The sequence below is a fragment of the Pygoscelis adeliae genome, unplaced genomic scaffold, assembly GCF_000699105.1.
Source record: "Pygoscelis adeliae isolate BGI_AS28 unplaced genomic scaffold, ASM69910v1 Scaffold181, whole genome shotgun sequence".
Lineage (NCBI taxonomy): Eukaryota > Metazoa > Chordata > Aves > Sphenisciformes > Spheniscidae > Pygoscelis > Pygoscelis adeliae.
In genome coordinates, this window is record NW_008824360.1 from 3,073,483 (window position 1) to 3,086,876 (window position 13,394).

The 13,394-nt window shown below is 39.6% G+C and overlaps 1 protein-coding gene across 5 annotated transcripts in view; it reads left to right on the top strand.

Annotated features, from left to right (window-relative positions):
• NFIA (nuclear factor I/A) overlaps positions 1–13,394 on the top strand; it is a 246,694-nt gene that overhangs the window by 190,972 nt on the left and 42,328 nt on the right. For 2 of the 5 annotated variants that reach the window (XM_009319813.1, XM_009319814.1), the window contains exon 9: positions 4,342–4,461. The exons of the other annotated variants lie outside the window; for them this stretch is intronic. In XM_009319813.1, coding sequence (XP_009318088.1) covers positions 4,342–4,461 — 120 coding nt within the window. The remainder of the gene's footprint in view (positions 1–4,341; positions 4,462–13,394) is intronic. 5 annotated transcript variants of the gene reach the window in all.

Sequence of the window (13,394 nt, forward strand, 5' to 3'; positions counted from 1 at the left end):
TCTATTTAGCAATTAATTTTTCCGTTTATTCTGTAGTTAAAAGCTGCCATAAGATGAAAATAGACTAAGTCTGATTTTCTTCTCCTGCACTCTAAATAACATTCAGAGGAGACTCAGACCTGAGTTATGAAATCTGTGTTTCCTAAAAGTGCCAGGTGTGATTGTGATTTGGACAACAGTCCTATACACAGAATAGTAAGAAACACTTTTAAACCCCACCTGGGTTACCCAGCCGTTGTGTTCTGGCTGTTCTTGTTTATTCCTTGCTCGGAGCAGATGGATAGAAAGAGGCAGGGAACGGGGAGGATCCTTGGCTCCATTCCCTATTCACTGGCCAGCGCAGCTGAGATGGGTTGGGGGATATTGTAATTTGTTGCTGCCTTGCACCAGAGAGGAAACAGAGGAGAGTCGGGACTCAGAGGTGTCCTTATGAGTTGGCACTACCCCGTCCTTGGGGCCATGTGTAGTGCTGAAATCTGGTCTTCAGTGCAGTGTCCCCAGTATTCATTAGCTCTTGGGAACAATGCTGAGGAAAGCCGTGCAAGGCAGCAGCATCCTCCCTGGGCTCTGCCCCGGGTAGCTTCAGTTTTAACTTTTTAATTTCCTGCATCCCTGAGCAACACAGGAGGGGAGGCTGCGGACTGGGGACTACTAAATGTGTTAAAACTCATTAGGTATGAAACAGAAGACATTTAAAACTAGCCAAGAGTCTCAAACATGGGTGCCAAAAATTAAACACCTAATTCCATATTTAGTCATTTATCTTAGTTCCTGCCTCACAGCTGTTAATATACATCATGCTATCTCATAGATGGCCTGATTTTCATAGGCAGCGGGCTATGAATATACACCATGCTAACTCAAGTGTTGAGACTGCTTACCTAAAAGTGAGACTTGTAGTATCAGATTTAAATTTTTCTGGGTGATTAAACCTGAGTTCCCTCGCTCTCGCTCTCAGCTCCTGAAAGGAGCTTCCATAGAATGACCAGCATTGTAACATATGGCTTAGCAAGGGGATAAAAAAGAAAATGAGTATTAGAAAAGGATGGACTAAAGAATACGCAGGATATATCAGGCACATTAACCAAACATATGGTGCTAAATGAGATATTTTTTTAAAATTGCAAAAAAATTGACATTCCTGGCAGTCTCAAGGATAATGTGACATGGCTGTGATAAATTTAGAAGAATGGGACATATTTTGGCTTGTTCTTGGAAACCTTTTTCTTGCATGCCGACTGTATTTCTTCTTTTATTAACCCATTCAAAGAATGTTTGAATTTTGCTGCTAGAGCACCATGCTAGCGCAACGTAAAATGTGAATGATGCTAATTGCTTTGCACTGCCTAACTTTCTGTCATACCTTCCCCTCTTAAAGGACAAAACATGCTTTGGAAATGAGCTGGCAAGCTTATGTTATTCTTTCTCCTGGTCAATATTAAGTGATGCAATTAAGCTCCTGTTTGCATATTCTTCTGAAATAGGAAGCAGCCATTTTTTTCTTGAGATCTGATGGATATGATCACTCAAAATAAAATGTGTCATTACAAACCTCAAACAAAATAAAAACATGGTAGAGTTGGACTGTTCCAAACCAATACATTTCAGAATACCCTGAAATAAAAAGAAAAACAAAGTAGTGGTAATAATGGCAATCAGAACAATGATAACAAATATAACAAAAGTAGGAACCAATTATCAGTGCTTCAGTTTGTCTTTCTACTCAATTTTACAACATAGTGTTACATTAGAATCTCTATTTTCACATGAAAACAGCTGCCTCGACCGTAAAATCCATCTCCATATGAACGTGACACTGCTCAGCATTGCCACATGCAAGGTCATTCATCAGCTTTGTTGTAGCTCCTCAAGTTCCAGTGTTTGGCCACAATCACATGAACTTGCTACAGCTTTAAACCATATTCCACTGTTCTCTCTGCCCCTTCTCCCTACCACGGCTTAGATGAGTCGAGCAGGTTTTTTAGCACAGGGGTAAAAGAACAGCTTCTTCACTTTCTCAGAAGCTTTATTATCTTTCCCATAACGCTGAAGAGGTTATGCAGCTAGAGGATATGGGGGAAAGCAGGGAGTTCATGAGCCACCTGAACCATATGGTGCATAGACTTAAGAGACCTTACTCCTTCCATGACCTCCGTTGCTTGCCCAGAGCAGAGGTACTCCTGTCCCCTCCTGGATGTCTGCCTATGGGCTGCACAACCATCAGCTGCATGTGGGGCCTTGTGCCTCCACGCAAGTGGGCTGCATGACCTTGCAGTTAGAGCAGCTCACAGGCAGGCATATATTACTGTGATAATCCCTGTGCATAAATAGTCACTTGTTCTGTCCATGATATTTTGCACTTAGAGGGTTGGAGTCTGCTACATTAAAACCTGCCCTGGGGGCAAACGTAGCCCCTTCCACAGCCCAGCGCAGAAGAGATGAACCCATGGCCTTGCTGCCAGCAGCGTAGTTCCTCTACCCCCCCCGAGCACAAATATTGCCACTGACCCTTGACTTTGTGTTTTGGGCTGGGGTTGACACTCATTTGGTGTTTCTATCCCCAGTTCCTCTATCATAAGGAAATCTGGGTCAACAGCACCGTTACTTCTTTTGAGTATCCTTGTCCTGAATATGGACACTCAAACACAGAGCAATTACTAAGTTACATCACAACATGCCATTTGAGCAGAAATTCAGCAGGCTGCATTGAAATATTTCATTGAAATACCTTAGTTCAGTCTCCTTTTCTCTCTTACCCCCAAACTGAACTAACTCCTTTTGCTTTTGTCCCTACTCCAAAGTCCTTAAGACCAATATGAAAAAAACTCCCAAACACTATTTTTCTTGCACAATAGTCTGTCAGTTCTAAACTTTTATTTTTAAAAGATTAAGTATGTAACCTTTCTTGCTATGAGGAAAAAGCCACCACAACAGCAAACCCTTGTAGCAAACAGTTTCAAGACAGAAAGTTGCAAGTACAACACTGGAACTCTAACCACTCCCTTACTTTATTTAACTTTCTGAAATATAAACTGCAAAACCTCACTGAAACCGTTAAGACCCCAGCAGTGCAGCATTAATACAAAAAGGCTCCTGCATATTGCAATCAACATCCCAGGGACTATGAAACTAGTGTTATTAAATATAAAGTTAATATTATTGTCCAGAGATAATATTGTCCAGGCCTCTCTCCTTACTTTTTAACAATTAAATTCTATAAAATACAGAGTTGGAAATAAGGCTGAATGACTTTGCTAGTGGAAGTTCAACTTCCACATTACCTGATATTTTGCTTTTGCACCTGAAACCTCAACTATTCTGCACCTTTGTTTTGCTGTATCCCTACGGATATGCAAAATGTCTGATGTACTGAATATACTGGAAATTATGTGTTTTCAGAGTATGTGCAGATAATCAGAACACCCATATGCCTCTAGAACTATAAAAATATAGAGAATAATACAGATACACATACATATTCTTCATCTATATGCTGTAATATTCTTTTATCCAAGCATAAATCATACACAGAAAGGGCTCAGATTTTAAGAGACTATTGCAATATATTCATGCCACATATTTCTTTGGTGCCATGGGCTTGATATGATATCAACAGGAGTTTTCTTACCGAATATAACAAACCGGTCATATTAGCATTATACCATTTCTGCTTGTCCATGGGAGAGGTTTCACCCAATGGCAACTTAACTTTGATTTTCATTGGAAGCCTTTGATATAGTTCAAGGGCATAATAACAACTCTGAAATAATTCCAGTGTGGCTTCTAATATCACGACACAAATACCATTCACCCCTTAAAAAAATTTGAAAGCAAAAGGGAACCACATAAATATATTACTTTCAAATACCTTTGAAGTCAAGAGAGTAAGGAAAGGCAGAGTTTGAACTCAGAAAACTTTATTCTCTAGTTGTGCCTTGAGTCGTGCAGCACATTTAAAAGATCCATTTGCAATAATCTACTAAACCAGTGAGTGAAAGACAGAACTCATAAAAAGCCTGTAAAAATCCAAATGCTCCAGCTATTACAGATTTCTAAAAATAAAGCAGAGTAGGTTTCAGTAGCAATAATAAGCTGCATCTTATCCATATTTCAGATTTAAAGAAAAATATGGCTGCCTTCCTAGTACTTATTGCTCAGAGCAAACCACGGCCGCTTCTGCCTCAAAAAAGACCACAAATAAAAGTGAGCTTTCAGCTTGCTGTTGTATTCCGTTTCATTTGTCCTTTAAGTTTATCTAGCTGCTTCTGCACCCACTTTCACAATGCATAGGCTGTCGTTCCATGACCTAGCATTATTAAATTGCACTTATCAATCATTCTTGCCAGGATACATTAAAGAAGTCAGAGAAGTCTGGTTTCAGCAGTCCCTCGCCTTCGCAGACCTCCTCCCTTGGAACGGCTTTCACACAGCACCATCGACCTGTCATTACAGGACCCAGAGGTGAGGCCTAACCCAAGAGCCCCCAGGCAGCTTAAATGTTAGCCACGGCACCCAGTGCCCATCCCAGCACCTTTCCACAGAAAGTCATCGCCATGTGTGACCCACTCAGTGAGAAGCTGTGCTTCAGAAGCTTGATAAACTAGAGGTTTTAGTTGTCAAGACCTGTGTTTGGTTTTGCTAGGCTGGGCTGTTTGGTAAAACTCCCGATGACCATTCAACAGTGCCTAAGGTGGAAACGCTGGTTTCTGGGGGCTTGGGGTTTTATTTGAAGAGGGTGGGAAAAGGGACAGAATGTGTTACAGAGAGCATCTTCTGCTTGTGTCCATTCATAACATAGATTCAGTCTAACTGCTCGAGATAGGGACCCATCACTCACTTCTGAACCACTCCTGTCTTCCAGCACTATGGCTTTGTTTCTGCCAGTCATTTAGTGCTCATGTTGTTGGTATCAGTGTGCTGAAGAACTGCCTTGTTAGGGGACTCCTTTGAAGTTGGTTCCTGCAATGCTTTGGCTGGTTTTCTTCACAGTACTCTTCTGACTGACTTTCCAAGTAAAAGAGATGTCCTCTGGGTCTAGATGTGCTTATACATTTTTGTTAGAAGGATGCATTTGCATTTAGCCTAGAAAACTAAATGCAATACTCAGTTCACATTTGAAAAGGAACTCACTTGGGCATAGTAATATACACAAATGAATGAATCTTCTTACAAACCTCTTTGGAAGATACAAAAATAGGAATGAATGGTTGTGACATGTTTCTTTCTGCTATGAAATTTTGTCTCATTTAGAGCAGATTATTAAGGAATTGGTCGAATGGTGAAGCATAAAAAGACATATTAGCAATTCATACTAGAAATTATTTTGAAATGTCTGTTTGGCATTAGTGTGGTTTTACTGAGGGCAGCATAAACCAGGAGGAGCCTCTTTGCACACTCTAGGTGATGCGGTGTGAAGTAGTGGAATTGCACCAAGTTGAAGCAAGGTCAGAATTGCACTTCATGAGTTTTTGTGCTTTGTTAAATCTACTTACTGTAGTTTGATTTGTTATGGTTAATCCCATAAAAATTATTTATTACCCTTAGACACACACCTAGATCCTCAGAAGATACTTAGGCATCTAAGTACTATACAGATTTCCCTTGAAATTTGGATCTGAGCTATCTGGCAAATCTCTCTTCTTTTAAAAGCCTTGATAATTGGTGATATAAGTATGAATAATATGAAAGTTCTATTAATATTGTATTCGGTGCACATCAACTGACTCTGAATTCCTATCTTTTAGAAGTTCAGCCTTTTAGATGTGAGTTGTTGATTGATTAGTTAATAAGCCTTTCTTTATTTGGCTATGTTTTACCTCACACTTATTTTTTAAGATCATTGAACGCCTTTGTCTGCCCCTGTTTAGACCTTCTGTATTTTGGATTTTTGTGTGGTTGAGAGAGGAAATGTATCATTGGTGACGTCTTGTTTAAATCTCATTTACAGTCTGTTTTAACAAGACTTTTTCTGTGCACCAGGGGATATCCATCGGCTATGTGAGAAGAACATTCAGACAGCCAGAATTTGAAAGAGCAAATAAAATGAATACAGTTCCCAAATTTTGTTTGTTTGGAAGAAGATGTCTTTACTAACTCCAAAAAGAAGTAACACAGTTTCTTATCATCGTGGTTCCTAACAGGTTAAGCAAAAACTGTTCTTCTGCAACATCATTTGGAAGCATCTTCTGTTTTATGCTTGTTCGCAAACAAAGTCTTACAGACTTTCAGAAAAAATCCATGGATTCTTTAAGTGTCATCATCCTGGAAAAATCTTGCTCCAGACTTCGTTCTTTGTTCTTTTTGGACATTCCTCTTCAGTATTATTCTTCCACAGCACAGTGGCTGTGTTTATTTCTCTTCTACAACAATCGTTCTGTTAGTAAGAGTAATATACTGAGATGGATTATTTTCTGCAAATCCAGCTTTGTTCTTTATCCCATTCCCTCCAGTGTACTTTAGGACAGTAAGCAGAAGAGAGAAGCTTTTTAGGTATCGAAAGTGGCAACATAAAGAGTATAATGCAGTCATATAAGAGGATATAATGTTGAAGCAATTCATATCCACCATTACTTACTGGAAGTTATACCTTTCTGCAGAAATGATGGGTATAATATAGTACATACATTGCATTGTCTTTGGATACATATGCATTATGTAAATGGTCAGTGGCAGGTCATTTTGAGTCGTCTTCAGAAAAGAGTGAGCAGGATTTAATCTTCAGTCTGCAGAGATATTTCAGAGAAAGGAAAGTCACGAGTAAGTAGGTCACCATCAGAGTAAGCTCCTCAGCCAACTGAACAATTACAAGAAGGTTCAATCTCCTTCTGATGTTCGTATGTGCAAGTTTATCACTTGGATGTGTATATGAGATGCATTTGTAAAGCATGATCAAAATAGCAGAGAAGAAGCTGTAGACTATTCATGGCAGGTGTTGTCATTGACAACCAGTGATGTATAACTTCTCAGGAATATTCCCAAATCTTTCACATGCTTCCAAACATTCCTTAGAACACAGTGCATGTCTTACGCTGGGGTATCCCAGGATACTGAGTGCCCTTCCCAGTGATCCCCACAATGAGTCATTTTGGAAACAAAACTTGCTTGGAGGAGGAGTAGATCCTTAAGATGATTTCTTAGCTATAAGGTGCTCCATTCAATGAACCAGTTGGAAAACCTCTGTTCTCATGAAATTGTCTGTACTGTACTGTGTTGTGGAAGGCTGTGCACTAGTTTCCTATCTGCATTGGTGCTGCTGCCAGTACTCAACCCAGCTGGGCAGTAGCCAGCAGAGAGGATCTGAGCTGGCTGACCAAAGGACCAGATGTGCAGTGAGTGCTGGCGCATGGATGCCAATGCTTCAGTGACTCCTCAGTAGTTCCAACAGATGGTGGTAAGATCCAAGTTTCTTTGGTGATAAGCTAGCAAAGTGATTCATGGAGCCTCACTTGATGATGGCAGTTTTTTGGGCATGACTCTATGAATGCACCATATGTCTTCTCTGGACCAGTGTGGTTAGGATTCAGTGTCTGGCAGATGGTAAATTGATCACCTATAGGGTGGCTTTAGCATCGCTATCAGTTTTAGAATTTATTTCAAAGCATTGAAAATTCAAGCAGTTAGATCTCTACCTCCTATGCAGCATACTTTTGTCACCTGCAAGTTAGATTATTTGGTGGTCAGTGTAGCTCACCACAGTACTCCAGTATTGCAAAGCCATCATGTATTGCTGGCATCTTACAAAGTTTCCCAGACATTAGTCCACTTGAATTCTTTACCAGACAGTGAAGGATTTAAATACTATGGGTGACAGCAATATTTACATAAGTGGTTTTAGGCTTCCGTGTATTGCTACTTACACTCTAGTGACTTTATATCTGGAGCTGGCTGAAACGTTAAATTGACCACGATCTTGTAAACCTAGGATATACAGCAGCCTGTGCTGTAGAGCATTCAAGCATTTCCACAGAACATGACAGCATAGATCCTGCAAGCCAAAAAGCAAGGAAGAAAAGGCAAGGAAAGAAAAAAAATAAGAATGAGATGGTATGTTAGGAAGATAAATGAAGGAGAAACACAATTAGAAGAAACAAGAAATAAAGCACAAAGGGAAGAACCCAAGGAAGTGGGGGTGTGAGCAGAAAGAGAAGGGATGAAAGTCAGCTAGTAGACTGGTTCCCATTGTATTAATTTCCTCCATAATAAGCATTGCCATTGAGATTTTTATCAGTGCAATGCCTACCAGGGAAACTCTGCAGGATAGTATTCTCTGTGCCAAAGTGGCAAAAACTTTATGTCACATATCTGGTAAGACACTGTGCCCTTCTCTATCAAAATTCTCCACAGGGTCACCAAAATATCAGTGCCTGTTAACTGTCCTGTCAGTCAGCTTCAAGCGAATCAAAGCGATAATTCCTGCTAACTTGCTCCAGAGCTACACAGTGTAAAAGGACATTTTGTAATATCCTATTCCGTACAACTATCCGCGGCTGCTCCTCAATCCTGTCAGCTGGCAGACTAATGTAACCTTCTACTTTCCTTTGAGTTTTGACAAAAACAAAGCGGTGCAAGTTCATTCCGCTATAGACACCTCAGATCATAGACACCTCAGATCAGGGGATGGTAAACTAGGAAGGAAATTAACTCTATCCCTGCTGAAACCAGGACAGTAATGTAAGACAGCCAAAAGATGAGAGAGCCACACCACAAGGGTAAGAAAGTTGGGTAGAAACCATAAATTGCATAACACTGACCAACAGATGAGCATTGCTTTTGCGACAGTGAAAAGCAATGCTCCAGTTTACAATGTCAGCATAGCTGGCTGTGTAGGTGAAGATTTTGATTTCCTCCATTCACTCTGAAATAATAATGATGCTGAAGGAAAAACAGTTTCCTAACAGATGGCCCCAAGGTCAGGGTTTAGTAATTACTAGATACCCTACCCAAACTGCCATCTACTCCCATATCCCAGACAGGGGAGGGCAGAGAGGAAGGCTTGCAAACAGTTAAAGCTTCAGCTAAACAAAAGTCAGGAACCGTGTAATTAAAACTCTACCTTTGTTGTATTGTAAAGAGTTAGCCTGTGACATAGGAAATATTTAAAGGAGCAGGCTGTTCAGCTAATTTGTGTGTGAGTGAACTGCTTAGACAGTCCTATCCTAAATTAACTGTAAGGCCACCCACTGAGATTGCCTCATAAAGGGCCATGATTGCTCAGCTTCGTTTTGTATAACCGTTCAATAATTACTAGATAAATGCATAACTAAAAGCTCTATTACACTAATAATTTGTACTGAGATAGATGTGTGGGACACCATGCTGGGTTAATTTGTCATCCCTGCAGCAAACTTCTAAAGAGGGCTCTTTTGCAGAGGAATTGTGTTAATATGTTGCTCCAGTGAGGACATGTTAGAGCAACAAGATGACTTGGGCGCTTAATCTCCTAAAGAGGCAAAATGCCTGGAGGGTAAGTGCCAGAAAGAAGAATGGGGGGTGATTAACACAGTGGACCCAGATTTAAACTCATCCTGACAAAAGGAGCTGATGTAACTGAGCAAAAGAATGAAAAAAGGGGAGTGTTAAAAATACTAATAGGATTTCATGCATCCCTAAAAAATAATACAAAAATAAAGTGCTGCAGGAACAAAGTATTTTACCCGTGCTTTTAGCGATTCTGTGTCAGTTTCTTTGCTCTCTTTGATGTATCCGTGAAGTTAAACTATATGCTTTAAACAGTGCAGTGAACTATAATATTTTTATCTCTGCTTTATGCTAAATTCTTCTAGCTTCAGACACACACAAAAAGCACATTATTGCTTTAAATATGGAACCCATGTTTAAGCATCAGAGCTCTGGATTTTCAGCCTCCTCTATTGACAGAACCATAAATCATGTTAAAGTTAAGTGAATTACTGTAGCGTGGAACTATAGCTTTAACAATGTTTATGTAGTATCAGCTTACCATCTACAGAATGAAAGGGGAAAAAAACACTGATATTAGAAATGGGAATGTGGAGTCCTATTAACTTAACAGCAATATATCACTCCAAAGTCACAGATTCCATTACCATGCCCTTTTTAGTATCAAAGCAGAATTATATCATCACACACATAAAGGTTGTGGTTTTTAAGAGAATTTACATTTCTATTGTAAACTTATCAACTGCATTTCATTATAAGAAAGGCATGATATATTCTCCTAGCAGTAGTTTTTATCTTATATATGGGAATACATCATGTGTATTAAAAACAATAATAATATGCAAAAGTTGCCAGCATTTGATGTGAAGTAGGAGTTCTACAAATAGGTTAAATTAGGTTTTTTTGACCTCTAGCTATGGTCTTGGAAGAGAGGAGTACTTTCTATAGGTATGATTTTTATTTCTGTACCTATGTAATCAGTTCTGTAGTATTCTGATCTCCCAAAGGCAGAAGAATTTTGACATGTTTTAAAACAATCTGCTCAAAATAGCTAACTTAACTGGCCCCCTGCCTATGCCAGAATCTGGAACCAGCGCTCAGTTCAGCTCTACAGGTTTTCAAAAGCAGCCTGTAATACTCAACAATCCAGAGTACACCAATAAACCCCGTGCCCAAACACAGCTTTAAGCATATTTTTCTTTTGCTAGGAACTCCGTGGGCCTTGGCAAAATGTCCTTCTGCCTCCCACTTGCTACTGCAAAATCTCTTACAGAAAGACTATTTCTGAACAAAGGGTCCAGGTGCCTTATACCACTCTGGTCTTCAGAGCAGCAAAAAGGGGCTGATAGCCAGCCCCAACTAGGAGATACCATGGGTCTGTTTTTTCAGCAGTGCTTAGCCAACCACCTGCACTTGACTTCTGGAGCTGAGAGATGGATATTCTGCAATTCGGTCCTTCTTTTTGATGTCCATGGGCAGGAACAGATCCTCCATCCATCATATTTAGGGTATTTGTATATCTCTTGCATTGGTCAGCTGTTTATATTATATTTTGAATGTTTCATCTATATTTGCCTACGTAATGTGGAAGTAAGTATCAGTGATACCTAAATTTTAGCCATGCTAAGAGGGTAAGGCCTATTTTTGTTTTCCCACCCCACGATTTCCCAGCCTTGTCGCTGCAAATGGGAATGCAAGACAGGATCAGTTTGAACTTAGCTCATCCATGGACCTGACAGACATGTTACTAAACAGTCCCTTTGCACCATTATGGGACTTAAGCAGTACTTAAGTTTTCCAGTGAGCTGAATACCCTTCAAAGGGCTGGTCCTAGGACTGGTCAGTCCTACCCTCAGCAGCTCAATATTTAAGTAGAGGCAAGACCTTGCTAACCTGAATAAGAGATTGCTCTACATTTATCACCATAAAGTCTATTCCTAATGGGCAGTAGGAAAAATGGGGACTTAGAGAAACCTTTGAAAGAGTTACGGGGACACAGCTCCCATTGAAATTCAAAAGCAGTTAATGAATTCTCTCAGGACCTCTGCAAATCCCAGCCCAAGTTTCTTAATTATTTTTTCTTGTTTGGGTAACTGCTTTCATCACAAAAATCTGTGGGCTTAAAGCTATTGTTTTAGGCTTCTATTCTTTACCTCTTGTATTGTATTATACACAGAAGTGTAAGTTCCTTTCAAGAAATTTGGATTATTGCCAGATCTCCTTATTAAAAAGTCACTCTTCATATTTCCGATAAACACAGCTGTTTCATGGTGTTTGAAAGCATTTCACATCAGCCAGCATGGTGGCTTAGCCAATTAGTACTCTAATATGGTCAATTTTCAGAATAAGTACCTTTGGGGTACAAAGGGTGGGATACATCTTGCATAATTTGAACTGGCACTTGCATCACTCAAATGCTAGGAGAAAGCTTACAGCATGTAGGGAGTTAAAGCAACTTAGAAGCCTGAAGTGGAAATATCTAGCAGAACAAACTGTTCTATAACATTTCCAGGGAAATGACTTTTAAAGAAATACTTTCTTAATTGTAATGAAGCCAATTATAATGGCCTCAAAAACAAGCTGATAAAAATGATCCTGTTTCATTATGATTATAATGTTACCATTTCTAGGAAGATTGATCAATGTTTAATGAGCTATTAGTAAACTTAATTATCACTTTATAGAGGAGGTATCTGAGCATTGTGCCCTAGTGAAGCCAATCTACTGTTGGCCTGGTCTGATGGACTAGCCCTTGTGCCTGTGAAGGAACAGTGGTTTTGATTCCCCAGACCGCTACTTCTTTGAACAGGCGAGGAGTGCACGGTGATAGTAGGCTTTTCCTGAGCGGGAGAAGAGCAACACTAAAGGACCCTTTCAAAGACTTCAAATGACTTTATGAAGAAAGAAATTTCATCCTTTTGGCTTTCTGGAAGAGTAGATGGAAGGTGTATGGATCAATATGTCTCCCCCATATGTTGGGCTGTGCTGGTGGAGAAATCTGTCCGAGCACTGCAGGTGCGATCACGAAATCCCTTTACCACATCAGTGAGCACGCCCTGGGAGAAAGGATCCCATGCGTCTTTATTAGGATTGCTCCTTTGTTCCAGGAGAAGGGCCTGAGAAGGGTACTAAATATCTGAAGAAAACTATAACCTGTTTCAAATTAACTGGTTCTTTATTATCTGATCATTCAGTTGAACAGAATTCACAATTTTGTCTCTTCTTCATTTGCCTTAGACATGTGAAGTGCTAACCTAATCAATGAATGCAACCTATTTTATTAGTTAGTTAGTTTGTTATTGGCTACTACAAATCAAGAAGCGAAAGGACAAGCAGTCCTGCATAATCAGACATTTGAATTCAGCGTTCTGAAAAATCCTCTTACTTCTGTGCTGCACAACACCACGAACTCATAAAACACTAAAAAATCCAGTATAGCATGCAACAGCTGTACTGCATAATTACCTGGCCCAATAGCAGTAGTTTTAAAATACTGGTATATCTGTTGCAGGTCACCATACATTATCATCTCATTTTCAATAAAAAGTCTGGGATGTTTCAGATGAGCTTCAATGGAATTAGAATCATGTGTGCTTTGAAATATTTATGCTTGCCTTGAGATGGAAGGATAATTCCTGCCTCCAACCCACACACACAAATATCAGATTTAATAATGCTAGATAGTCCAACTCCTCCATACCTACAGCAGGTAGAAATGAAGTTCTGATCTGGAATACACATATTTTCATAGGTTGTAGAACTTATATTTTATGTCATTTAGTGAGGTCAATAATAAAATATAAATGTCACAGGCTGAAAGACGCCAAGAGAAATATGGTTTGGCAGCATGGAGCTGCTTAGGGATACATAAATAATAAGTCAATAAGTAAATAAATAATAGACAAAGACCTGTTTTATCTTCCATTTGAAGATCTCAAAGAATTTACAGTCACTGATTGAGACTTGTAATATCCCAT